Raw genomic sequence first — 27,365 nt, forward strand, 5'->3', positions numbered from 1 at the left:
GTGTGTGTGTGTATATATATATATATATATAGACACTCAATGGTCATATACTTATTTAGTATACGGGAAGGAGAGAGAGAGAGAGAGAGAGAGAGAGACAGGAAGCAAGAGGGAGAGAGAGCGAGAGAGAAAGAGAGATACATTCAGTACCCCTGTAGCCCACTACACCGTGGTAGAAGATTGGAGAGAGAATTCAGACTCAAATTCGCGTGTACATTGAAGCACTTAGTGAAATGGTTAACAGTCAACACAATCCAAGGATGTGCTGGGGGCAGCCCGCGAGTGTCGCCACACATTCCCGTGCCAGCATAACATGTCCACAATGTTCAGCAGAACAAAACAGAACATGCCAAGTAGCAAAACAAGAACCGCAGAATAAGCCCCATTCCTCCATCCCACCCACAGGGATGGTCCACCAATCCCAGGACGATAGCGAGTGGGCAGCATTGGAGACAGGCCAGGCCAGGGGGAGCGGGTGGAAGGGAAACCATGGAGTCAGACTCCTGGAAGCTGTAGCCAGCAAGGCTGGTAGTGACCAGATCTTCCTCCTCCCACTTGAAATGATGGACCACCGCCTCTGCGGACAACTGCAGAGTCTACAGCCATGCAGAATCTATCACTCAGACTGACACCGGTCAGTAATTAGCGCCGACTTCACACTCCAAAGTCCAAAATAAAAACACTTTGGATGATTATTCCGACACCAGTTCAATAAACTCCTGAAATTTGGATGCAAGATGCTATAATGACAAGTGGCTGGGTCCCACCTGCATACTAAGATTTAATCTATTGCCCACATTCCAGAGAGAGATTATTCGCTCCCCTCGGTGTTTTTTTTTGTTCCTCAAGATCAGGAATGTTAGCATCAAAAGTTCAAAGCAGATTTATTATTGAGGTATGTACATGTCTAACTCTGCCAAGCCCGACTACGAAAGGAGGAGGGCTGGGCAAGAGACTGGCAATCCCATCCCATAAAAACCCAGAGCTACAGCGACACCAACAGAAGCTTCAAAGACCTCATCCCCTAGGAGAGGAAGGATACACCAGGATGGGCTACTCCTGGGGACAACTTGAAAGACTGGCACAGGACAGAGGACTCTGGTGAACTGTTGTCGATGGCCTGTTTCCCAGTAGGGGACTTGGGCTTAAGTAAGTAATATATACACCACCAGATATTACTCTGAGATTCATTTTCTTGCAGGTATTCACAGTAGAGCAAAGAATCAATGAAAAACTACATACAATGACTGACAACCAACACACAGAGGAAGAGGAATTGTGAGAATACCAAAAAAGATCCACAATAAATAAAGAAAGAAAGAAAGAAAGAAAGAAAAATAAATAATATTAAGAACATGAGTTGTTGAGTCCTGGAAAGTGAGTCCATAGGTTGTGGAATCAGTTCAGTGTTGAGGTGAGCGAAGTTAGCCTCACTGGTTCAAGACCTGATGACTGAAGGAAAACACTTGTTCTTGAACCTGGTGGTTTGGGAGCTAAGGCTCCTGTACCCCCTTCCCAATGGCAGCAGTGAGAAGAGAGCATCACCTTGATGGTGGGCTCCTTAATGATGGACGCCACTTTTTTGTGGCAGTGCTCCAAGCAGATGTGTTCAATGATGGGGAGGGCTTTGCCTGTGAAGGACTGGGCTGTATGCACTAATTTTTGTGCGCCTTTCTATTGCTGGGCATTGGTGTTTCCATACCAGGCCGTGATGCAACATTGGAGGATACTCTCCAATGTCCATCTACAGAAGTTTGTCAAAGTTTTAGCCGACGTGCCAAATCCATGCAAACTTCCAACAAGGAAGTCAGGGACAGGAGCATAACTCCCAGTGTGAGTTGCTTATTCATTACTTACTGGCTTGGCCAAGTCTGAACCGAACACACGTTTCAGAAGGGCCACACTGTTGTCCAGGGAGACTCTCAATACAGTAGCTATTGACAGCAGTGACCAAACTCACCTCCTGCCATTCAGTCATAGTCATACTTTATTGATCCCAGGGGAAATTGGTTAAGTCGGCGAGCGTGGGCAACATTAACCTTGCCTGGATTTAAACCAGGACCCAGAGAACCATACAAAGAGACAAAGACAGTATTTAAATATCAAATCGTTAACCACAAACCAGACTAAATTTAGGTATCTCTTGTGCTGACATCACATTGTGTCACACTGCTAATTAGAATGGAGTCCCTTCCCAAGAACACAAGGTAATTATGATGAGGAGCAAGCTCAAGGGGCTGAAGGGATGGCTCTGTGCTGATGGGAAAACGTTCATTCCAACTTTCAACCCCCTGGTTCCACACTCACCCACCACATCATCCAATTTTTAATTAAATGAGTCTCTTCCAGTGTTCCACCTGGGAGTCTATTTCTTAATTTATGAAGCCATCTTAGCAGAAGAACTAAAATTAGCCTTAACTGGCTTGAATATTTGCCTTTTCTTATTGAAGGAATGAATGACGCTACAAATAAGCAGCCATGCTTCATGGGCTCTGTCTACAGTCCTCACTACCTCAGTAATGCCGCCAGCATAATCAAAGACCCTACCCATCCTCTCTTCTCCCCTCTCCAATGCAGCAGAAGATACAAAAGCCTGAAAGCAGGTACCACGAAATACAAGTTCAGCTTCTAACCACTGTTGAGTGGTTCCCTAGTCTAATAAAATTGACTATCAACCTCACAATCCCCTTTGTCATGATCTTGAAAGTTACTGTCTCCGTGCAGTGTACTTCCTCTCAGTTGCTACACTGCATTCTGCATTCTGCTGTTGTTTTACTTTGTATTACCTCAATTGCACTCTGTACTCACTGGAGTTTAGGAAGAATGAGGGGGATCTCATTGAAAGAGCGGTAAATCTTTGGAATTTGTTGCCACGGGCTGCAATGGAGGCCAAGGCTTTGGGTGTATTTAAGGCAGAGGTGGACAGGTTCTTGGTTAGTCAAAGCATGAGGGATTACGGGAGGAAGCAGGATATTGGGCTGTGAGGGAAAATGGATCAGCCATGATGAAATGGTGGAGCAGACTCGATGGACCAAATGGCCTAATTCTGCTCCGATACCTTATGGTCTTATAGTCCAAATCTATCAGATATTCAAAGGCCTAGAAAGAGCGGACATGGAGAGAATGTTTCCTACAGTGGGCCCAGCCTCAGAATAGAAGGACATCTCTTTAGAACAGAGATGAGGAGGAATTTCCTTAGCCAGAGGGTGTGAATCTGTGGAATTCATTGGTTCAGACGGCTGTAGGGGCCAGGTCATTGGGTACATTAGATGGCAGGAGGAGAAGATGGTGGCACGATGCAGCGCGCGTGGCCTCTCCAGTGATGAATATCTGTAATCTGTCAAGTAGGAGGCTGTGCACAATTCTGATCTGATGGAGGCAGATGTGAGAGCACGGAGGAACATCTGGTGAAACTTCTGAAATGCTTGTTTCGCTGCCGCCACTACTGTGTAATCCGAGACTCCGGAGGGGAAGACCCCGAATCCTCAGCTTTGCTTGTTGCTCGGCGGCTGGGGCGGAGTCGAAGTGCTCGGCAGAGATGGTGCTCGGTGCTCGGTGTCGGAGGGCTGGTCGGAGGTTTGAAGTTTTCAGACAGACTCAGAGTTGGACTGTGGTCAGGTACTTCCAGGCAAGTTTGCGGCGCTGGAAGCTCATGGCAGGGAGAGTTTTCTTCCTTCTACCGTCTGCGTGAGATGTTGGGGCTATCGGGACTTTGAGACTTTTTTTTACCGTGCCCATGGTCTGCTCTTATCAAATTACAGTATTGCTTTGCATTGTTGTAACTATATGTTATAATTATGTGGTTTTTGTCAGTTTTAGTCTTGGTCTGTCTTGTGTTTCTGTGATATCATACTGGAGGAACATTGTATCATTTTTTAATGCATGCATTTCTAAATGACGATAAAACGAGGACTGAGTGTCCTCATAATCTAATCTAATCTATATTTAAAGCGGAGGTTGGTAGGTTCTTGATTAGTCAGGGTGTCAAAGTTTACAGGGAGAAGGCAGGAGAATGGGATTGAGAGGGATAATAAATCAGCTATGATGGAATGGCAGAGCAGACACCATGGGCCAAATGGCCTAATACCACTCCTATGTCTTATGGTCTTATGGTAATGATTTGATCTGTATGAACAGTGTAAAAGGCAAGTTTGTCACAGTACATCGGTACAAATGACAACAATAAACCAATTCCAATTGCTACTGGCCCATCTCAAGTTCAATGTCAAGTTCAAATTTAATTGTTATTCAACTATACATGAATATAGCCAAACAAAACAGCATTCCCCTGGAGCCAAGATGCAAAGCACATTACCGACAGCACACAGCACATATCACAGACAGCACATACGGTTATGATTTTAGAAAAACATACAGCCGCCACAAGGAAGAAGAAGCCCCCCCGAGTGGTATGTCCTGTAGATTGGTGATAAGTTGTCCTGGTCCAACTTGTTCTTCCACCAAGTGAACACTGGAGGGCAACACTGAGCAAACACCAGAGGCAGTGCTGAGAGAGCAATATCAATGGGAGGGGCCAGCCCCCAACCCAGTATGGATTACAACACGCACAAAGAGGCCTCTGCTCTCTCCCACACCGCCTCTGTTGTCTCCTCCCCTGGGCAGTTGAAATAGGCAAACCCTGTGTCATAACGTCTAAGCTCCATGGCCTAGTTCTCACCACAACCGAGGCAATGCAGCTCCCCCACCATCGGCTTCACCAACGAACCTGTGAACCGGACTAATGTCCAACAGGGTCGTGCGATCCCGATAAAAACATAGAAGACAGTCGCCCGTGCCGCGCACCACGCCATCGCAATGGTACGCGACAAGTCCAGGCCACAACACAACAACGGTATGCAATAAGACAAACTACATTGGTATTCAGCAACTCATTGATGGCATCGTCCTGCAGTATTTAATGTCCTTAGTATCTTGCATTCATAAAAACGATGTAAAGGACGACATTTACGCCTTTGATTGGGCCTAGACTGACCACTGCACCCGAGTGTGCCAGTGTCTTACCAGACCCTCATTTTGCCTATACCAGCCAATGGAGGGAGCTTTCTACACCCGACTCTCCGCTTGGCATTTAAATGTTGTACGATTCTTATGCATTTAATTAACTATGTTAACAAGTTCTGTTAGTCATTTGGCAGGTTTCTTCAGGTTTTCGTGTAATTAGAAGCCCTTGTGGATGGGGCTCATCAGCTGTGGTTGGCAGCTCACCTAGGAGAAGGAAAAGCCTGATCTCAAACCTAAGCTGCCTGTACTCATGAGGAAGGCTTCGGGAGTAAACTCCGGGGAAACATCCGGAGCTGGAGTCCCTAAGGCAGTCCTACTCTGAGTTCACTGCTGACTGGCAACTCCTGCGACACTGCCAGTGCCAAACTATACCGGTCTCTGCCGTTCCCTTGGATTCATCAGCTGTGTGGAGAAGGGGAGCCTGCTGCCTGGGCAACAATTTGCTCTCCATATCATACTGCCCCAGTCTGTGTATCATCTTGACTGCAAGGACACAACATGCATGATCGACCCCGACCAACAGCGGAACGCGTGACAACAGGTCTGACTTCCAAACCGACAGACACCACATTAGACACATACGTACTTGTGAGTTCAAACTGGTATGATAAATAGCACAAGTGCAGTCATCGAGCAATCCAGCAAATCATTCATGCAACCTGAAATGCCCATCATAGAGGTATTCAAGATAATAAAAGGCATAGATTGAGTGGACAGCCAGGGACCTTTTCCCAGGGTGGAAATTGGTAACGCCAGGGGGCACAATTTTAAGGTAATGGGAGGGGAGCATAGGGGAAATGGCAGGGTTAAGTTTTTTACACAGAGAATCATGGAGGCACAGAAACAGGCCCTTTGGCCCATCTAGTCCACACCGAGCCATTTAAACCGCCTACTCTCATCGGCCTCCATACCCCTTTCATCCATGTACCTATCCAAACTTCTCATAAATGTTGAAATTGGACTCACATGCACCATTTGCACTGGCAGCTCGTTCCACATTCTCACCACCCTCTGAGTGAAGAAGTTTCCCCTCATGTTCCCCTTAAACATTTCACCTTTTACTTTAATCCATGACCTCTGGTTGTAGTCCCACCCAACCTCAGTGAAAAAAAGCCTGCTTGCATTTACCCTATCTATACTCCTCATAATTTTGTATCCCTCTATCAAATTTCCTCTCAGTCTTCTATATTACAAGGAATAAAGTCTTAACCTATCCAATCTTTCCATACAACTCAGGTCCTCAAGACCCAGCAACATCCTTGTAAATTATCTCTGCACTCTTTCAACCTTATTTACATTTTCCTGTGGGTCGGTGACCAAAACGGCACACAATACTCCAAAATATCTTAAACAATTTCAACATAACATCACATCTGCTGTACTCCTGTAGTGATGAGTGTGTGGAACATGCTGCCAGGGGTAGTGGTAGAGGCAGATACATTAGATCTCAGAGTAGGTTAATTGGTTGACACAACATCAAGGGCCAAAAAGCCTGTACAGTGCTGTAGTGTGCTTTATTCTATGTTCTAAATGCAGTCCCATTTGATCAGATTTGACCCATATCCTTCTAAACCCTTCCAATCCTTGGACCTGTCCAAAAGTCTTTTAAATATTGTTAATATACCTGCCTCTGGTAGTTTGTTCCATATACATACTCTTGGTGTAGAGGCTGGCCCTCAGATTCCTTATAACCTACATACCTATAACCTATGTCATCCATATCAATGATCTAGATGACAATGTGGTTAACTTGCGGGATTTTATATGTTAAAATTGAGCTCGCAAGCAACACTTGCGTTGGAAGCACGAACCTTTCACTAGAACCTTTTAACCAAGATTTGGGGGTCTAGTGGACAGTGAGGAAGGCAATCATGGCTTGCGGTGGGATCTGGATCATCTGGAAAGATGGGCTGAAAAAATGGCAGATGGAATTTAATACAGGCAAGTGCAAGATGTTGCACTTTGGTAGGACCAACCAGGGAAGGTCTTACACAGTGAACAGAAGGGGACTGAGGAGTGTGGTAGAGCTAAGGGATCTGGGGATACAGGCCGATAATTCGTTGAAAATAGTACCACAGGTAGATAGGGTCGTAAAGAAAGTTTTTGGCACATTGGCCTTCATAAATCAAAGTATTGAGTACAGGAGACGGGATGTTATGTTGAAGTTGTACAAGACATTGGTGAGGCCTAATTTAGAGTATTGTGTGCAGTTTTGGTCACCTACGTACAGGAATGTTGTAAATAAGTGTAACCCTCTCACTAGAGCTTGTATGCCAGCTTGACTCGTTAGCTAACTCTGCTGACAGCCACGTGACTCAGTGGTGAGACGGGCACCCTTCATAAACAATGCACGCCTAGGGTTGGTATGATTTAGGGTTCGAGCAAACAGGAACGTTGGGAATTCCTATTGAAGGAACCTCGATTTGAGTGAATGCAGAGTAAATACTGCCCATACACAATTATCGGTCGCCAAGATATAACACATTGCACACCAGCATAAAATTATAAAGAAAGTATATTCACCAATTTCAGCTTTATCAAACAGTTAATAGGATAAAGAAAAGAAGATAAAAAATAAAAGATCCCATTACAGTTAAACCAGTTTAAATGTGCACATAAACGATGGAGCTTGTTTCTGCAGTGGATGGGTGCATCGCTTCACTTCACGGTGCTGAATTCTCATCACCAATCTCAGGTAGAACTTCCCTTCTTGGACTCCTTTGTCTTGCAAAGCACTCTTTCTATTAGGGGCTCCCTCCTCGGATTGGATCCTCTGGGCATCTATCCTGAACCTTTCCTCATAGTCATAGTCATAGTCATACTTTATTGATCCCGGCGGAAATTCCTCTGCACATCTCCTGCCAAATGACCAAGAGCCTGATTCTGTCCATCAGAAATCTCTCTCCACCCAGCTCTTCCTAGAACCTTCTCTCCATTCTACCATCCTGACTGGCTGACACAACAATCTTAAGTTGGACAATATCGCTCCTTATCTTTAGCCAAAACCAAAACAACCTCACTAGCAGGACACACTGCTTTCACAGAAACTTGCTAAAATAAAATACCCCATAGCACAGCAGTAGAGATCTTAACCAGGGGATTAAATAAGGTTGAAAGAGTTCAGAAAAAGGTTTGCAAAAATGTTGCTGGGTCTGGAGGACCTGAGTTATAAAGGAAGATAGAACAGGTTAGGACTTTATTCCTTGGAGCGTAGAAGATTGAGAGGAGATTTAAGAGAGGTATACAAAATTATGAGGGGTATAGATAGAGCAAATGCAAGCAGACTTGCATTGAAGTTGGGTGGGACTACAACTAGAAGTCATGGATTAAGGGTGACCGTGGAATGAGAGTGTGGAATGAGCTGCCAGTGCAAGTGGTGCATGGAGCTCACTTTCAACATTTAAGAGAAGTTTGGGTCAGTGCATGGATAGCAGTGGTATGAAGGCTATGGTCCTGGTGCAGGTCCATAGGAGTAGGCAGTTTAAATGGTTTCGCATGGCCCATCAAGTCAAATCCACCACTCAGTCATGGCTGATTTGTTTTCCCTGCCTATCTCTGTAGCAGGTGTAACGTGGAGATCATTTTCACTGGTTACATCACCAGCTGGCATGGAGGGGCCACTGCACAGCATTGGAAAAAGTTGCAGAAAGTTGTAAGCTCAGCCAGTTCCATCATGGGCACTGGCCTCCCCAGCATCCGGGACACCTTCAAAAGGTGATGCCCAAAAAAAGGTGGCATCCATCATTAAGGACCCCATCACCCAGGACGTGCCCTCTTCTCATTGCTTCCATCAGGGAGGAGGTACAGGAGCCTGAAGGCACACACTCAATGTTTTAGGAATAGCTCCTTCCCCTCTGTCATCAGATTTACATTTATTTATTTATTTGTGTGTTTGTGTGTGTGTGTGTGTGTGTGTGTGTATGTATGTGTGTGTGCCATTCTCTGCCAGAGCCTCGGCAATCACTTTTCGAGTGGTTGTCTTGGAGGAAAGATTCTGTGAGAGGTCCCCCACGCCCTTCTCACAACGTAGTTTTTATTACAAGGCCGAATTGTGAGCTCGACACTCAACCCGGCACGGATGGAAAGCGTGCCCGGGAGCGGCCCGACTGGACTCGAACTCGGGAACCTTCGCTCCGGAGCCCGGCGCTGATGTCACTGCGCCACCAGCTGGCTATATATATATATACATACATAAACAATTGGAATTTATAGTTTTTTTAAGTATTGCACTGTACTGCTGCTGCAAAACAACAAATTTCATAACATACAGGTATGTCAGTGATATAAAATCTGATTCTGATTTTTATTTACTCTCCTGCTTTCTCCCCGTAACTGTGACACCCTTACTAATCAAGGACCTATGAGCCTCCATTTTGAATAGCCATCTGTGGCAATGAATTCCACCAATTTATCATCCTCTGGCTAAAGAAAATCTTCTTCATCTCCATTCTAAAGACAAAAAAATGCTGGTGAACGCAGCAGGCCAGGCAGCATCTATAGGAAGAGGTATAGTCGACGTTACAGGCCGAAACCCTCGGCCCTTAACATCAACTGTACCTCTTCCTATAGATGTTACCTGGCCTGCTGCGTTCACCAGCAATTTTTGTGTGTGTTGCTTGAATTTCCAGCATCTGCAGATTTCCTCGTGTTTCCATTCTAAAGAGCCGTCTTTGTATTCTGAAGGTGCACCCTTTGGTTCTAGACTCTCCCACCATTGGAAACATTGCCTCCACTACCACTCTATCTGGGTCATTCTGTATTCTCAGTGAAGCACCTTCAATAATTCCAAAAGATTGAAGTGGGGTAAATACTGAAAGGCTTTTATTCGCAGTAGAATACGACCTCCATGCTCAGTGTCTGCCCCCAGACTGAAGGGGAGGGGCAAGGCGAAACACCTTTATTCAGGAATCTGTGGGAGGAGCCACAGGGGCAGTCAGCAGAGGGGCGTGTCCAGACAGTTAACCCAGTTACAACATATATATGGTTTACCACACTCAGGACAACAGAGTATTACAATCTCCCTCACCGTCACCAAAAAGCTGCAGAATGGCAAGATCCACCGCCCGCTTCCAGCCGCTGTTCTTCTGGATGGCGATTCCATAGCCGGTGGTGGCAAACACCTTACCGCTGCCGATGGTCACTAACTTGCAGCCCTCGTCCCTCCCGGCCATGTAGTTCAGCACGGCCGCATCGTAAATGAAGGCGTCCAACTTCCTGCAAGGGAACCAAAGCCAGTCAAAGTTCACTCTGTCAGTCACATCCACACTCAGCATTCAACAGAAATCCCCATGCCTTCCTCGGCCGTCTCTACAGCTCGCCAACCATGTTAACCCTCATTGAATTGACTGCTGCTACTGGACAATATACAGTCAGTGGCCACTTTATTAGGTACACCAGTATACCTGCTTGCTAATGCAAGTATCTAATCAGCCAATCATGTGGCTGTAACTCAGTGCATTAAGTTACACGGTCAAGAGGTTCAGTTATTGTTCAGACCAAAGATCAGAATGGGGAAGAGTGGAGTGACTGTCGAGTGATTGTTGGTGCCAAAATGACTTGATTGGTAAGGATGTCCGTGTTACGGGGTGATTTGAGTATCTCAGAAACTTCTGATCTCCTGAGATTTTCATGCACAGAAGTCTATAGAGTTTATAGAGAATGGTGCAAAAAAAATCCAGTGAGCAGCTGCTCGATGGGTGAAAATACTTTGTTAATGAGAGAGGTCAGAAAAGAACGGTTAGACTGGTTTCAAATTGACAGGAAGATGACAGTAACTCAAATAACCACGTGTTGCAACAGTGAAAAACATCTCTGAATGCACAAAAAAATATCCTTGTTAACGAGAGAGGTCAGTGGAGGATAGCCAGAATGGTCATGGGCATTAGCCTCCCCACCAAAGACATCTTCAAAAGATGTTTCTCAAAAAGGCGGCAACCATCAGTAAGAAACCCCCCACCACCACCCAGGACATGCCCTCTTCTCATTGCTACCATCAAGGAGGAGGATACAGGAGGCTGAAGACACACACTCAGAGTTTTAGAAACAGATTCTTCCCCTCCGTTATCAGATTTCCAAACGATCCTCGAACTCTTGAACACTATCTCACTATTTTTGTTCTCTTTTTGCACTACTTTTCAAGACTTATGTATTTTTATTGTAACATATTTTTTTCAATGTATTACACTGTAATATTGCCTCAATCATTCTTAACCCTTTGAGAGCCCCTGAACTGATTCCTGTGGCATCCCACCAGTTGCAACACAAAAAATGCCCATTTACGGTATTCCTTTGATACTTTCTGTTCATTAACCCATCAACAGCAGTTCATCACCAAGAACACCGGGTTTGTTTAATAATGCCATGTTATACTTTATGAAATAATCCTGACAATCTAAAAACACTGTCTAATGGCTTACAAGAATGATCGCAGGAATAAAAAGATTTATGAGAATGATCCTGGGAACGAAAGAGTTAATGCATGAGGACCACTTGATGGCTCTGAGCCTGTACTCGCTGGAGTTTAGAAGAACAAGGGAGGGTCTCATTGAAACCTACTGAATATTGAAAGGCCTGGATAGAGTGGAAGTGAAGAGGATGTTTCCTATAGCGGAGGAGTTGAGGACCAGAGGGCACAGCCTCAAAATAGAAGGACGTCCCTTTAGAACAGAGATGAGGAGGAATTTGATCATGGACAAGGATAGATCTGGTCCTAGGGCTGAGGTTCTGAACTGGAAGAAGGCCAAATTTGAAGAAATGAGAAAGGATCTAAAAAGCGTGGATTGGGACAGGTTGTTCTCTGGCAAAGATGTGATTGGTAGGTGGGAAGCCTTCAAACGGGAAATTTTGAGAGTGCAGAGTTTGTATGTTCCTGTCAGGATTAAAGGCAAATTGAATAGGAATAAGGAACCTTGGTTCTCAAGGGATATTGCAACTCTGATAAAGAAGAAGAGAGAGTTGTATGAAATGTATAGGAAACAGGGGGTAAATCAGGTGCTTGAGGAGTATAAGAAGTGCAAGAAAATACTTAAGAAAGAAATCAGGAGGGCAAAAAGAAGACATGAGGTTGCCTTGGCAGTCAAAGTGAAGGATAATCCAAAGAGCTTTTACAAGTATATTAAGAACAAAAGGATTGTAAGGGATAAAATTGGTCCTCTTGAAGATCAGAGTGGTCGGCTTTGTGCGGAACCAAAGGAAATGGGGGAGATCTTAAATAGGTTTTTTTGCGTCTGTATTTACTAAGGAAGCTGGCATGAAATCTATGGAATTGAGGGAATCAAGTAGTGAGACCATGGAAACTGTACAGATTGAAAAGGAGGAGGTGTTTGCTGTCTTGAGGAAAATTAAAGTGGATAAATCCCCGGGACCTGACAGAGTGTTCCCTCGGACCTTGAAGGAGACTAGTGTTGAAATTGCGGGGGCCCTGGCAGAAATATTTAAAATGTCGCTGTCTACGGGTGAAGTGCCGGAGGATTGGAGAGTGGCTCATGTTGTTCCGTTGTTTAAAAAAGGATCGAAAAGTAATCCGGGAAATTATAGGCTAGTGAGTTTAACGTCAGTAGTAGGTAAGTTATTGGAGGGAGTACTAAGAGACAGAATCTACAAGCATTTGGATAGACAGGGGCTTATTAGGGAGAGTCAACATGGCTTTGTGCGTGGTAGGTCATGTTTGACCAATCTGCTGGAGTTTTTCAAGGAGGTTACCAGGAAAGTGGATGAAGGGAAGGCAGTGGATATTGTCTACATGGACTTCAGTAAGGCCTTTGACAAGGTCCCGCATGGGAGGTTAGTTAGGAAAATTCAGTCGCTAGGTATACATGGAGAGGTGGTAAATTGGATTAGACATTGGCTCAATGGAAGAAGCCAGAGAGTGGTGGTAGAGAATTGCTTCTCTGAGTGGAGGCCTGTGACTAGTGGTGTGCCACAGGGATCAGTGCTGGGTCCATTGTTATTTGTCATCTATATCAATGATCTGGATGATAATGTGGTAAATTGGATCAGCAAGTTTGCTGATGATACAAAGATTGGAGGTGTAGTAGACAGTGAGGAAGGTTTTCAGAGCCTGCAGAGGGACTTGGACCAGCTGGAATAATGGGCTGAAAAATGGCAGATGAAGTTTAATACTGACAAGTGTGAGGTATTGCACGTTGGAAGGACAAACCAACGTTGAACATACAGGGTTAATGGTAAGGCACTGAGGAGTGCAGTGGAACAGAGGGATCTGGGAATACAGATACAAAATTCCCTAAAAGTGTCATCACAGGTAGACAGGGTCGTAAAGAGAGCTTTTGGTACATTGGCCTTTATTAATTGAAGTATTGAGTATAAGAGCTGGAATGTTATGATGAGGTTGTATAAGGCATTGGTGAGGCCGAATCTGGAGTATTGTGTTCAGTTTTGGTCACCAAATTACAGGAAGGATATAAATAAGAGTGAAAAAGTGCAGAGAAGGTTTACAAGGATGTTGCCGGGACTTGAGAAACTCAGTTACAGAGAAAGGTTGAATAGGTTAGGACTTTATTCCCTGGAGCGTAGAAGAATGAGGGGAGATTTGATAGAGGTATATAAAATTATGATGGGTATAGATAGAGTGAATGCAAGCAGGCTTTTTCCACTGAGGCAAGGGGAGAGAAAAACCAGAGGACATGGGTTAAGGGTGAGGGGGGAAAAGTTTAAAGGGAACATTGGGGGGGGGGCTTCTTCACACAGAGAGTGGTGGGAGTATGGAATGAGCTGCCAGACGAGGTGGTAAATGCGGGTTCTTTTTTAACATTTAAGAATAAATTGGACAGATACATGGATGGGAGGTGTATGGAGGGACATGGTCCGTGTGCAGGTCAGTGGGACTAGGCAGAAAATGGTTCAGCACAGCCAAGAAGGGCCAAAGGGCCTGTTTCTGTGCTGTAGTTTCTATGGTTCTATGGTTCTATGGAATTTCTTTAGCCAGAGGGTGGTGAATCTGTGGAATTCATTGCAACAGGTGGCCGTGGAGGCCGAGTCACTGGGCATATTTAAAGTGGAGGTTGGTAGATTTTCGATTAGTACAGGCATCAAAGGATATGGGGAGAAAGTGGGAGAATGGGTTGGGAGGGAAGATCAACCATGATGGAATGGCAGAATAGATTTGATAGGCCAAATGGTCTAATTTTGTTCCTATGTCTTATAGTCTTATGGTTCCTGCTTATTTATTCTGCAAGTTATAGCCACAGAAAAGCTCTAATTGATTTATCAGATATGATTTCTCTTCAGCAAATTCATGTTGAAACTGCTAGTCCTATTATTATTTTCTAAGTGCATTGTTATTACTTCCTTAATAATAGATTTCAGCATTTCCCCGACCACTGATGTCAGGCTAACTGAATGCCACATCCTGCAATAGCGGAGTGTCACTGTAGCCCGTAAAGTTTCAAAACAGGTCTCCCAAAGGTTCCTGTGGCCAGGCTTCTGTGCATCTTGATGGTCTGGCTTGTGAAGGCAATGAGCCAGAAATCTGACAACACAAGGCAGGGTAAAATATTGCGGCAAAGTTAAACTATGCACTTATCACAGAGAAAAGGGTTCTTCTCATCTTTGTGGATCTCACGACACCAGTTACTACCATTTGTAATCATTAGTGGATAAGGCGTCCCTGTTTACCACTGCAATTTATACCAGTGTTAACAGTAATAGAGTCATGGAGCACTACAGAACAGACCCTTCGGCCCATTCAGTCTATGATCCTATCTATTATTCTGCCTCATCCCATCGACCTAACACTATAGACAGGCTTCACTGTCAGTGAATTTTTCAGGCTTGCAAAATAATTGTTGATGGTCCCCGACAGATACAGCAGCTTCGACAATGTTGAAGGCTGAGAAACAATGTTGTAAACTAGACACACCACAAGCCCTGGTGGTCAGAATGTCGCACTCTGTTCTGCGCCCCGCCCTGCGCAGTGCTCACGCCGAGCACCAAAACCTTGCCTTGCACCTTTGGTGCAACCAGAGTTCCCTTTCAATCTCTTCACTCTTGAATTTTGAGGCTTTGGAGAGGGTGCAGAAGAGGCTTACCAAGATGCTGCCTGGTTTAGAGGGCATGCGCTGTCACGAGAAGCTGGATAAACTTGGGCTGTTTTCTCTGGAGTGCCAAAGGCTGAGGGGGGATCTGACTGAGCTTTGTAAGATCATGAGAGGTGTAGACGGAATGAACAGAGAGTATCTTTTTCCCAGGATTGAAATGTCTAATTTCAGAGGGCATGCATTGAAGGCGAGAGGGGGGTAGGTTCAAGGGGCATGTGAGGAGTAAGATTTTTACTCAGAGTGGAATGCACTGCTTGGTTCAGTGGTAGAAGCAACTACTTTAAAGGCTTTTAAGAGACGTTTGGATAGGCAGACTTAAGGAAGATGGAGGGATATGGACATGGTGTATACACTGGAATTTAGAAGGATGAGAGGGGATCTGATTGAAACGTATAAGATTATTAAGAGATTGGACACGCTAGAGGCAGGAAACATGTTCCCGATGTTGGGGGAGTCCAGAACCAGAGGCCACAGTTTAAGAATAAGGGGTAGACAATTTAGAACGGAGTTGAGGAAAAACTTTTTCACACAGACGGTTGCGGTTCTGTGGAATGCTCTGCCTCAGAAGGCAGTGGAGGCCAATTCTCTGGATTCTTTCAAGAAAGAGTTAGATAGAGCTCTTAAAGATAGCGGAGTGAAGGGATACGGGGAGAAGGCAGGAAAAGGGTACTGATTGTGGATGATCAGCCATGATCACAGTGAATGGTGGTGCTGGCTCGAAGGGCTGAATGGCCTACTCCTGCATCTATTGTCTATTGTCTATTGTGTAGGTAGGAGGGATTAGTGTTTGGGTGTTTTTGATTTGCTTTTTAGCTGGTACAGCACAACACTGTGGGCCGAATGGCCTGTTCCTGTGCTGTACTCTTCTATGTCCTATGTTTCTCATCAGGGATAAAATGGAAATGAGAGCAAACAGCTCCCATGTACTATGGGCACACACAGGAACCACCTTACAGGAGGCAGACAAGTTTAGGGCACAACTGTACATCGGTGAGACCTGACATAGATTGGGAGGCCGCTTCGCCGAGCACCTGCACTCCGTCTGCCAGAAAAAGCGGAATCCCCTGGTGGCCATCCATTTCAATTCTACTTCCCATTCCCATTCTGACATGTCAGTCCACGGCCTTCTCTACTGCTGCGATGAGGTCACAGTCAGGTTGGAGAAGCAGCACCTTATATTTCATCTGGGCAACCTGATGGCATGAACTGATCTCTCAAACTTCTAGTTAATGCCCCACCCCTCCCTTCACCATTCTCCATTCCCATCTCTGTCTCTCACCTTACTCCTTCGCTGTCCATCATCTCCCTCTAGTGTTCTTCTCCTTGTCCTTTCTTCAATGATCTTCTACCCTCTCCTGTCAGATTCCTCATTTTCCAGCCCATTATCTTCTTCACCGATCAGCTTCCCAGCTCTTTACTCCACCACATCCCCTCTCCTGGTTTCACCTGTCACCTACCACCCTGTACTTCTTCCTCCCCTCCCCCAACCTTCTTACTCTGACTTCTCATCTCTCTTTTTTCCCAGTCTTGATGAAGGGTCTCGACCTGAAACATCGTCTGTTCACTCTTTCCCATAGATGCTGCCTAACCTGCTGTGTTCCTCCAACATTTTGGGTGTATTGCTGGAACTTCCAGCACCTGCAGATTTTCTCTTGTTTTAGAACACAACTCTTTGTCGCCCCATGTCTCACAGAGAGAGCCACACTGGCAGCTTCACTTCTCCCACCAAAGTCCATGGATAACAGGCCTGGATCGCTCTGAGCACCAATAACCTTTCTTTTTTATTTTGGGAGTGCAGATCTCGCCTGGCCTCTCATAGTCCCAGATCACATCCTCCACACTTCACCAATGCCTCTGTTTTCTGAGGAAGCTGAAGAAAGTTGGCCCATGCACACCAATGCTTGCGACCTTCTACAGACCCGCAGCTGAAAGCATCCTAACATGCTGCATCTCTGCAACACAGTGGACAGGAAAGCTCTACAACGGGTAGTTAAAATTGCCTAATGCCTCACGGCTGCCTGCCCACCCACCATCAAGGGCATACTGTATAAACAGGAAGGTGCAGGAAAAGACCAATTACATCATGAAGGATCCCACACACCCTGTTCATGGACCTTTTGTCCCACTCCCATCAAGGAGGAGGCTACGCAAATTTCTTCTTTCTATTTATTAATGCAGACTATCAACACTTAGAAACCCAGAACCGACTCCTCTGGTATCCTATGAGTTAGAACCCAAAAATAACTCATTTGTTTTTATAAACATGAGAAGGTCTGCAGATGCTGGAAATCCAGAGCAACGCACACAAAGTGCTGGAGGAACTCAGCAGGTCAGGCAGCATCTATGGAAAAGGATAAACATTCTACGTTTCCGGCCAAGACTCTTCGTCAGAACTGGACAGGAAAGGGAAAGATGCCGGACTTAAAAAGATCGGTGGCGGGGGCGGGGGGGGGGGGGTGAAGGAGGCTAGCTGGAAGGTGATAGGTGAAGCCAAGTGGGAGGGAAGACAAAGGGCTGGAGAGGAAGGAATCTGATTGGAGAGGAGAGTGGATCACGGAAGAAAGGGAAATCTGATTGGAGAGGAGAGTGGATCACGGAAGAAAGGGAAGGAGGAGGTGACCCGGGGGAGAGATACGCAGGTGAGAAAGGTAAACGGTCAGAGTAGGTAACAGAGGAAGGGGGCCGGGCGGGGGAAATTTGTTTACCAGTACGAGAAATCGACATTCATGCCATCAGGTTGGAGGCTACCCAGATGGAATATAGGTGTGGTGCTCCACCCTGAGGGTATCCTCATCTTGGTGCCCTCTATTTCCTGTCCAATGACCAATCAACAGCAGTATATTATTGAGAAGCATGTCCGCAGAGCAAATCCCGTGACCTCAGGAAACTTCGGGTACAAGTTTCAAACACTCGAAATTAAGGTCATCAGTGCCCTCAACTCTCCAGCCTCAGGACCATTCCAACCCTGTTGATAAACACTGTATATCTCAGTTTGCTGATCACCGCTACACTAGGGAGACTATTGACACATCAGCCCATAGGAGAGGAGAGGGCAGCCATTGGTAATCCCTTCCGTGCAGGTTCCCCGGTGGGTAGACATACATAGACTGCGTCAATGTCCCAACAATAGTTGCCAGGTAATCTCTTCCTACCAGGAACACCTGCTGCCTTCTGGAGGGACTCTGTCAGGGCAGCCACTCCTCAACTAAGAGGAACATCCCATACTGAAGCATTGTCTGCCTATATACTAAACCAGCACCACGATTTAGTACAAGGAGAGTGAATGGATGTTGCAAAATTCACAGACATGATTCAGGTAAATGTAGGTGAGTGGTACTAATCACCGTCAACAAATACCATGAGAAGGAGTGAGGTGGATCTGGACCACACCCTGAAATGCAGTGATGGTAACTTTGTGTGTGTGTGTGTGTGTGTGTCTGTGAGAGAGAGTGCATGTGAATGACTGTGTGTGTGTGTATAGGTGTGAAAATGTGTACGAGTGTGTGCAGGGGTGTGTGAGTGAGTATATGAGATTTTATGTGAAAGTGAGTGTGAGCTTGTGTGTGTCTGTGAGAGAGAGTTCATGTGAAAGAGTGTGTGTGTGTATAGGTGTGAAAATGTATACGAGTATATGAGAGTGAGTGTATGAGAGTTATGTGAGAGTGAGTGAGTGTGAGTGTGTGTGTGTGAGCGACGGTGTATGTGAGAGTGTGTATGTGAAAGAGTGTGTATGTGTGTAGGTGTGAAAGTATGTATGTATGAATGAGTACATGCATGTGTGTGTGTGTGTGTGTGTGTGTGTGTGTGTGTGTGTATGTACAGTTGTGGGAGAGCTGGTTCTCTATAAGAGGAAGGATTGAAAACCGTTACCTTGGCTACAGACCCACGTCCTGGAATGAAACTTTCTCAAAAAGTTTGTCACTGAGGCAAGGACAGAACTAGAGGGCAGAACGTCAAAACTGAGGGACGACCTTTTAGAACAGAGGTAAGGAGGAATGTTTTTAGCCAAAGAGTGGGGAACCTGTGGAATGCTCAGCCACAGACTGCAGTGGAGGTAAAGTAATGGGTATATTTAAAGCAGAAGTGGATAGATTCCTGATTGGTCGGGGCATCAAGGGGATATGGTGAAAGGACATGGGTGTAGGGTTAAATGGGATCCGGGATCAGCCATAATGAAATGGCAGAGTGGACTCGATGGGCTGAATGACCTAACTCTGCTCCTACATCTTACATTTTTATGGTCAGTCACACTGCCCAGCAATCCCTCTGGAGGGAGAATCTGAAGCAATAGGAGAGAAATAATACTGGACAACAAAGATTTTATTTCCTCAATACTTATTGGTGTACCTTATGGATTTTGGACTGCTGATCATGAAAATCACGGTGAAATTTCCCTATCACGCACGCAACATTTTTTTTGAAATTGCCCATATTTGTTATTTCAATTCATAATTCAAGTCAGAGTAACTGATGACAAGAATAGGGAAGGCAGGTCATCAATGACAGGCAGTTCAAAGAACTTCTAGTGGGACCAAAGAAAACTGCACGGAAGGCATTCGAGGGTGTTGTTAAAAATTTTCTTGGCATCTACAGAGCACCAGGCCATGAAGTGCAACATGTCACTAAAGATTCACTTTCTGCATTCCCATTTAGACTTCTTCCCTGCAAATCTTGATGCTGTCAGTGACGAGCACGGTGAAAGGTTTCACCAGGACATTGCCATCATGGAGAAAGGATACCAGGGCAACTGGAATCCATCAATGCTGGCTAATTATTGTTGGACACTTGAGCGAGAAGCCTCAGCCACTGAGTACAAATGAAAATCAAAAACAAAACATTTTTAGCTTAGTTGAACTAAGGAGGAGAAGACGGCGGTGCGATGGCAGTGCGCGCGGCCTCTCCGGTGATGATATCTGTAATCTGTCAAGTAGGGGACCGTGCACAATTCTGATTTGATGGAGACAGACCTAACAGTATGGAGGAACATCTGGAAAACTTCTGAAATGCCTGCTTCGCTGCCGTTGCTACTGTGTGGTAACCGGAATCTCCGGGGCAGAAGGCCCCGAATCCTCGGCTTTGCTTGTTTCAGCAGCCGGGGTTAGGTCGAAGGCGCTCGGCAGAGGATGGCGCTCGGGAGGCTGTATCGGAGGGGCTGGTTGGAGGTTCGAAGTTTTTGGAAGGACGGACTCAGTGTCAGCTGTGGTCAACTGCTTCCAAGGCATCAGCAAGTTGACGGTGCCTGGAGGTTTATGGCAGGGAGTTTCTCCCTTTTGCCACCTGCTATCGGGGACTCGGGAGTCGATCGACTTGGGGACTTTGAGACTTTTTTTTACTGCGCCTATGATTTGTTCTTCATCAAATTATGGTATTTCTTTGCACTGCTGTAACTATATGTTATAATTACGTGGTTCTGTCAGTGTTAGTCTTTGGTTTGTCCTGTTTTCTGTGATATCACTCTGGAGAAACATTGTATCATTTCTTAATGAATGTATGCATTTCTAAGTGACAATAAAAGAGGACTGAGTGTTCTCAGAATCTAAAACTATCGCAAAGCGTCATCACCATAACGCAATTATACGCATTTTATTCAATAAAAGTTAATTCCTTGTTTCTCCAAATTCTTACGTGATACAAGTAGGCTGGAATTATATTTGTGTTTAGCTTCAGGTGGTCTATCATAAACCAAAAAAAAAATTCTGAGGAAAAAATTTGTTGTCCAGTGTAATTAGAGCAGGGCCAGTCGGGTTATCAGAGGTCAGAGTAGCCACAGTGAAGTGTTCATTTAAAGCTCTTCTCTCTAAGATTAGGCATCAGCTGGCTCCACTGCATTGCCTTTAGGGTCTTGGGGGAAAGAACCAAATTAAAACCAATGCCTGCGTGATTTAAAACACAGTTGTTAACCATCTGTTAATGAGAATATTAATCATAGTGTGGAGCCAATGAAAAATTAAGATCCAGCCGGAAGAATTTTTATAGCTCGGACTCATCCCCCAGATCGAGGTCTTGCCTTAGGAAGGGTAACACACAGAGGAATGGCCTGTATTTTAAGGCCCAACTAAGCTTGGAGCACTTGGAGTACTGTGAGCAGTTTTGGGCCTCTTATCTGAAAAAAAGGATGTGCTGGCATTGGAGAAAGTCCAGAGGAGGTTCACAAGAATGATCCTGGGAATGGAAATGTTAACGTATGAGGAGCTCTGGGTCTGTACTCACTGGAGTTTAGAAGAATAAGGGGCGATCTCTTTGAAACCTATTGAATATTGAAAGGCTTAGGTAGAGGGGATGTGGAGAGGATGTTTCCTGTAGTGGGAGAGTCTAGGACCAGAGGGTATAGCCTCAGAATAGAAGGACGTTCTTTCAGAACAGAGATGAGGAAGAATTTCTTTAGCCAATGAGTGGTGAATCCATGGAATTTATTACCACAGTCGGCTGTGGAGGCCAATTCATTGGGTATATTTAAAGCAGAGGTTGATAGGATCATGATTAGTCAGGGTGTCAAAGTTTATGGGGAGAAGGCAAAAGGATGAGGTTGAAAGGGATAATAAATCAGCCATAATGGAATTACAGAACAGACCCGATGGGCCAAATGGTCTCAGTCTGCTCCTATGTCTTATGGTCTTATGATCTAAATGTACATGTTCCTACCAAAGTGCCCTATTCCCACTGCTTAGTATATTAACAAAATTTTTTTTATGTTCTTACCCGGCCTTCAGGCTTATTAATGCGTCGAGCACGGATTTCTGATTGTACTTTGTCATGTAGGTGTGCATTTCGAGGTAATTGTTACGGATGTTTCTTTCTGTGCTTCCATTGGGAACTGTCCCAAACCGAAACGGAGGAGAGAAATCATTTGGTCTCTGGAACTGGAAAGAGAAAACGACAAATGAGTACTGACTGAGGTTAAGACATACATCACATGGAGAGTCTGGTGCTGCAGCGGCCAAGTGACTAGGCTAATAGTCCAGCTCTGCTTGGGGTAATCCTTCTGTAATATCTCTGCTTTTCCCTCGACACTAATGCAGCCTGACATACCAGTCCGTTTCCCGTAGTTCTGATATGCACCTCACAGATTTTCTCTCTCGCTCCCTCTCTCTCTCTTTCTCTGTCTTCTCCCTCATTATGTCTCTCTCTCCATCTGCGCGTGCGTGTATGTGTGTGCTTCTCTCTCTCTTTTGCTCTGACTGTCGCTCCTCTGTCTTCTTTCTATCCCCCTCTTCCTCTCTCCATCTCTCTCATTCTCTTTGTGTATCTCTCTTTCTCTCTCTCTCTCTCTTTCTCCCTCACTCACTCTCTCCATGTCCCGCTGTTTCTCTCTGTCTGTCTCCGTCTACCGGTCTGTCTCTTCTCTCTTTCTGACCTGCATTTCACAGGTTTTATATATTCATTGGTTTACTCTCTCTCTCTCTCTCTCACTCTATCCCTCTCTCTCTCTCTCTCTACCCATGTATCTCTATCTCTCTCTTTCTCTCACTGTCTGTCTCTATCTGTCACTCTTTCTTTCTCTGTTTCTCTCTTTCTGAATTTCTTCTCTCTTTCCATCTCTCTCTCTGTCTCTCCTCCCTCTCTCCATGTCTCTCTTTCTCTCTGTCTGTCTGTCTCTCTCTTTTTCTCTCTCCATCTCTCTCTCTCTCTCTTTCTCTCTCTCTATCGCTCTCTGACCTGCATTTCACAGGTTTTATATATTCCTTGGTCTATTCTCTCTCTCTCCCATCATCCACCCATCAACCAGAAGGCTTCAGCATCAGTTTATCACCATAGTAACCCAGGCTTCATCCTTATTCCCTTTGTCCTATCCATCCTTCTCCCCCTCTCTGTGCACTTTTGTTTTCCCTGTTGCCCAGTTCTGACAAAGGGCTATTGACTTGCAATGTTAAAACCCTGTCTCTCTCTGTCTACAGATGCTCTGGACAGAGAAACAGGGTTTTAATCTTTTAGGTCAAAGTATCTGAATCAGCTACGTGTTTCCCCCACACTTTCTGGTACTACTGCAGTCCAGATGTCTCAATTAATAATCTGTCAGAACAGTTTAAATTTTAAAAAAACTGATCTGAGGAAAAGTGGCCAAGAAGCTATTGAACTGAGGCTAAAAACAAGTCTTCGTTTGCTAGTTCCAGCAACCTGTCAACTGTCCATGTCAGGCTCATAGCAACATGGTCAACTCTTAACAGTTCTCTGGTCGTTTAAAAAGCCATTCATTTCCGTCTGCGTAGTTTCCAAGCTGATAGCACTAACATCGATTTCTCTAACATCTGGCAATTTCTCCCCCTTCCCCTTCTCCCTTTTTCCATTCCTCTTACCTCTTCTCTTCTCCACACCTGCCTATCACCTCTCTCTGATGCCCCCCTCCACCTCCCCATTCTCCCATGGTCCACTGTCTCCTCCTATCAGATTCCTTCTTCTTCAGCTCTTTAGATATTCCACCTATCACCTCCCAGCTACTTACTTTATCCCCTCTCCCCCCACCCACTCACCTGCCCCCTCACCTGGTCTCACTTATCACCTGCCAGCTTGCAATCTGCCCCCTCACCCCACCTTCTATTTCTGGCTTCAACCACCTTCCTATCTCGTCCTGATGAAGAGTCTCAGCCCGAAATTCCTTTCCATAGATGCAGCCTGAACCTTTGTGTTCCTCCAGCATTTTGTGTGTGTTGCCCTGGGTTCCCAGCATCTTCAGAATCTCTTGTCTTCATTGTTTGCTAACACCAGCAGGCTGCCAGCTGTCCATGTAGGGCTCATGGCAACATGGTTGGCTCGTAACAGCCCTCTGGTGGTCTAAAAAGCTTTTGTTTACAAGGAGGTATCACGTGCCTCTGGCATCTTGTAACAAAAGTCTAGGTCCCTCCTCTTGGGCATATACTAGTCATTGAAAGTGACATCCTGGGTAGATAGGGTTGTAAAGAAAGCTTTTGGCAGTTTGGCCTTCATAAATTTTTATCTAACCCTGGTGATGGTAAACTGATTATACCCACTTAACTCCGCTGTCCATTGAAGTCAACCTGACCCAACCCAAGGGCCCCTTGATGTAGACCTGTTTCCGTTTTGTATGATGCTACCTGTGATTCATTCCAAGTTCAGTTAAAATTAACCTCTCTAGTCATTGTCCAATCCCTGATTACCTTAGTTAAGACAAGGCTACTTGCTTTTAGCCACGCAGTTTTTGCAAGCTACACGGATCAGTTTTACCAGCTCTTATTTGTCACGCAAGCATTGAAACATAAAGTAAAATACTTCATTTGGTTCGGAGATGTGCAGGGCACATCTGCAACCACACATCCCGCGCCAACATAGCATGCCAATCTCTTACGAACCCTAACCTATACAGCACTGTGCAAAAGTCTTAGGCACATATACATAGCTAGGGAGCCTTAGACTTTTGTACAATACTGTAGTAATTTTATTTATCACTCTGTACTGCTGTCACAAAAAAAATTCATGACATATGAGCAATGATAAACTTGATTCTGATATGGGTCTCTATTGTGGACTGAGAGTGGGAAGGGGGCAGAGAGATGGTTGGGAAACGGGGAAGGGAGAGCGAAGGGAGCAGAAAGCACCAGAGAAACATTCTGTAGTGATCAATTCTTTGGAATCAAATGACTTTACCTGGTATCTCAAGACTGGGTGTTTCTGTACCAGTGCCACCACCCCCGCCCCCCCCCCCAGCACTCCTTCTCTGCCATCTGTCCCACATCCCTTCCCTGGCACTCCACCCCCACCATTTCCAACATTCTTTGCACCCACCAGATTTACAAACTTGCTCTTTGCTCCACGTTGACAAATACAGTACTGTGCAAAAGTCTTAGGCACCCTAGCTATATATATGTGCCTAAGACTTTTGCACAGTGCTGTACATCTTTGGAATGTGGGAGGAAACCCATACAGGCATGGGGAGAGCGTGCAGACTCCTTACAGGTGATGGAGGGAATTGAACCCCGACCTTACACGTGGCACTGTAAAGTGTTACGCTAACTGCTAATCTACTGTACCGCCTTATTTACCTTCCTGTCCACGTTACTTCTGTCTGGCAGAGGAACCACTCATTCTATGGAAGGCAATTGAACCAACTATCACTTATCAAGAACAAATTTAAAAATAACAGAAGGCATCTGACAGTAACATCATGTGAAAATATCGGTCACCAGTTCACAAGGGATGGAGTATCCTTCTGATCCACACTACACCTTTGTTTACTGAACGCTCCGATTCCCAGAACGTTAGTATCTCAATTTCAAAGTTTCTTGTTTTGTTCTCAAGTCCCTACGTGGACTTTCCTCTTCATCCCAAACTTTTCTTGCCTATGGAGCTCAGCCGGTCAGGCAGTATCTATGGAAATTAGTAAACAGTTGGCATTTCGGGCCGAGACCCGTTCCACCCAAAAGGTTTCTTGATCTCTGCACTCCTCTGATGTAGGACTCTTGCTGATTTTAATCGATCCATCATTGTACCTAAGTATCAGGACAGCTGAGCAAAGGTTTGGTCAGATGGGTGATGTTGGGAGGACAGAATGCCATCTTTCTTTAAGTCACTTATACGAGATCCCCAACACTTATCTCCAACCCTAGTTATCCCTGAACTGAAGAGCTTGCTTGGCATTTCAGAGGGCAGTTAAGGTCAATGCGTTGCTAAGTACAGCCCCGACAAGGTGACACAAAGGAGAGTTATTTGTCACCTGTACATCAAACCATACAGTACATTGACCTGTATCAAATCAGCAAGGATTGCACTGGGCAGCCCAAAGAGTTAACAAGTGTCGCTACGCTTCCAGTGCCACCGTAGCATGCCCATGACTCACTACCCCGAACCGTACGTCTTTGCATTGTGTGAGGAAACCAGAGCACCCAGCTGTCCTGTGCAGGCGTGCCTTATTCTGATTGTCCAAAGTTGCTTCCGTGGTGATTGGTTAGTTTAGAAACTACAGCTGTTTTTCCCGTTGGATGGCTACCTGGTGTCCAGTTTCAAATATCCGGGCTATGTAAAATAATACGTGGAAGGGGCTTGCTGTCGTCTTCCTTTGTTTAAGGCAAGGACGCACATGGCCATTGGGAAGGTATGCTCTGTGTACATTTTTAATTAAGTATGTTTGTTGAATATTCAGGTTTGTAGTATCTGTAACTTGGGGAACGTGAATGTTTAGTCGAATTTTTACTGTTTAAAAATAAATGATTAATGTACCTATTCAAAGTTAGCGCATTTCCTGTCTCACTTGCTGGACCCGTGAACCTGATTCAACATTACACCAGAGGAAACCTTTAACTGCTTGGAGAAAGAGTTAACAAGTTGTTGTGGGTCTGGCACCATGTATGAACATACAGGAGGGATTTTGAAATTTGTCAGAGTGGTGTCATAACAACAACCTCTCACTCAATGTCAGCAAGACCTAGGAACTGATTATAGACTTCAGCCCATTGAAGGATCAAAGGTGGAGGGGGTTAGCAACTTTAAATTTCTTGGTGTTACTATTTCAGAGGACCAGTCCTGGACCCAGCCTATAAGTGCAATTGTGGAGAAAGCACGGCAGCACTTCTACTTCCTTAGGAGTTTACAGAGATTCGGCATGACATCTGAAACTTGTCAAACATCTATAGATGTGTGGTGGAGAGTATATTGACTGGCTGCATCATGCCTGGTATGAAAACACCAATGCCTTTGAATGGAAAATCCTGCAAGAGCTAATGGATTTGGCCCAGTACATCATGGGTAAAACCCTCCCAACCATTGAGCACATCTACATGAAACACTGTCGTAGGAAAGCAGCATCCATCATCAGAGATCCCCACCACCTGGGTCATGCTCACTTCTCACTGCTGCCATCAAGTAGAAGGTACAAGAGCCTCAGGACTCACACCACCAGGTTCAAGAACAGTTACTACCCCTCAACCGTCAGGCTCTTGAACAAAATGGGATAACTACACTCATATACTCCATCATTGAGATGTTCCCACAGCCAATGATCTCACTTTAAGGACTCTTTATCTCATTTTCACGTTATTTATTGCTATTTATTTATATTTGTATTTGCACAGTTTGTTGTCTTCTGCATTCCGGTTGATCTTTCACTAATCCTCTTATAGTCAATATTCTATAGATTGGCTGAGTATACCCGCAGAAAAATAATTCTCAGGGGTGTATATGGTGACATATATGTACCTTGATAATAAAATTTACTTTGAACTTTGAATGGAGAGTCAAAATTACCTCATTGACCAATAAAGCAGTTGACTTTTTCCAAGAACATTCTGGTTACGTACATCACTGATATCAGGTTTTTATTACTTGTTTATTTGCATTCTA

The 27,365-nt window shown here is 45.0% G+C and overlaps 1 protein-coding gene across 1 annotated transcript in view; it reads right to left on the minus strand.

Annotated features, from left to right (window-relative positions):
- The window catches only part of LOC140205361 (glutamate receptor ionotropic, NMDA 2B-like), a 383,673-nt gene that overhangs the window by 9,088 nt on the left and 347,220 nt on the right, over positions 1-27,365 (minus strand). Inside the window, exons 9-10 of the mRNA XM_072272956.1 lie at positions 21,777-21,937; positions 10,049-10,236 (exon numbers count right to left, since the gene is read on the minus strand). Of these exons, the coding sequence (XP_072129057.1) occupies positions 10,049-10,236; positions 21,777-21,937 (349 nt within the window). The remainder of the gene's footprint in view (positions 1-10,048; positions 10,237-21,776; positions 21,938-27,365) is intronic.

The sequence above is a fragment of the Mobula birostris genome, chromosome 11, assembly GCF_030028105.1.
Source record: "Mobula birostris isolate sMobBir1 chromosome 11, sMobBir1.hap1, whole genome shotgun sequence".
In the NCBI taxonomy this organism is placed as follows: Eukaryota; Metazoa; Chordata; class Chondrichthyes; order Myliobatiformes; family Myliobatidae; genus Mobula; species Mobula birostris.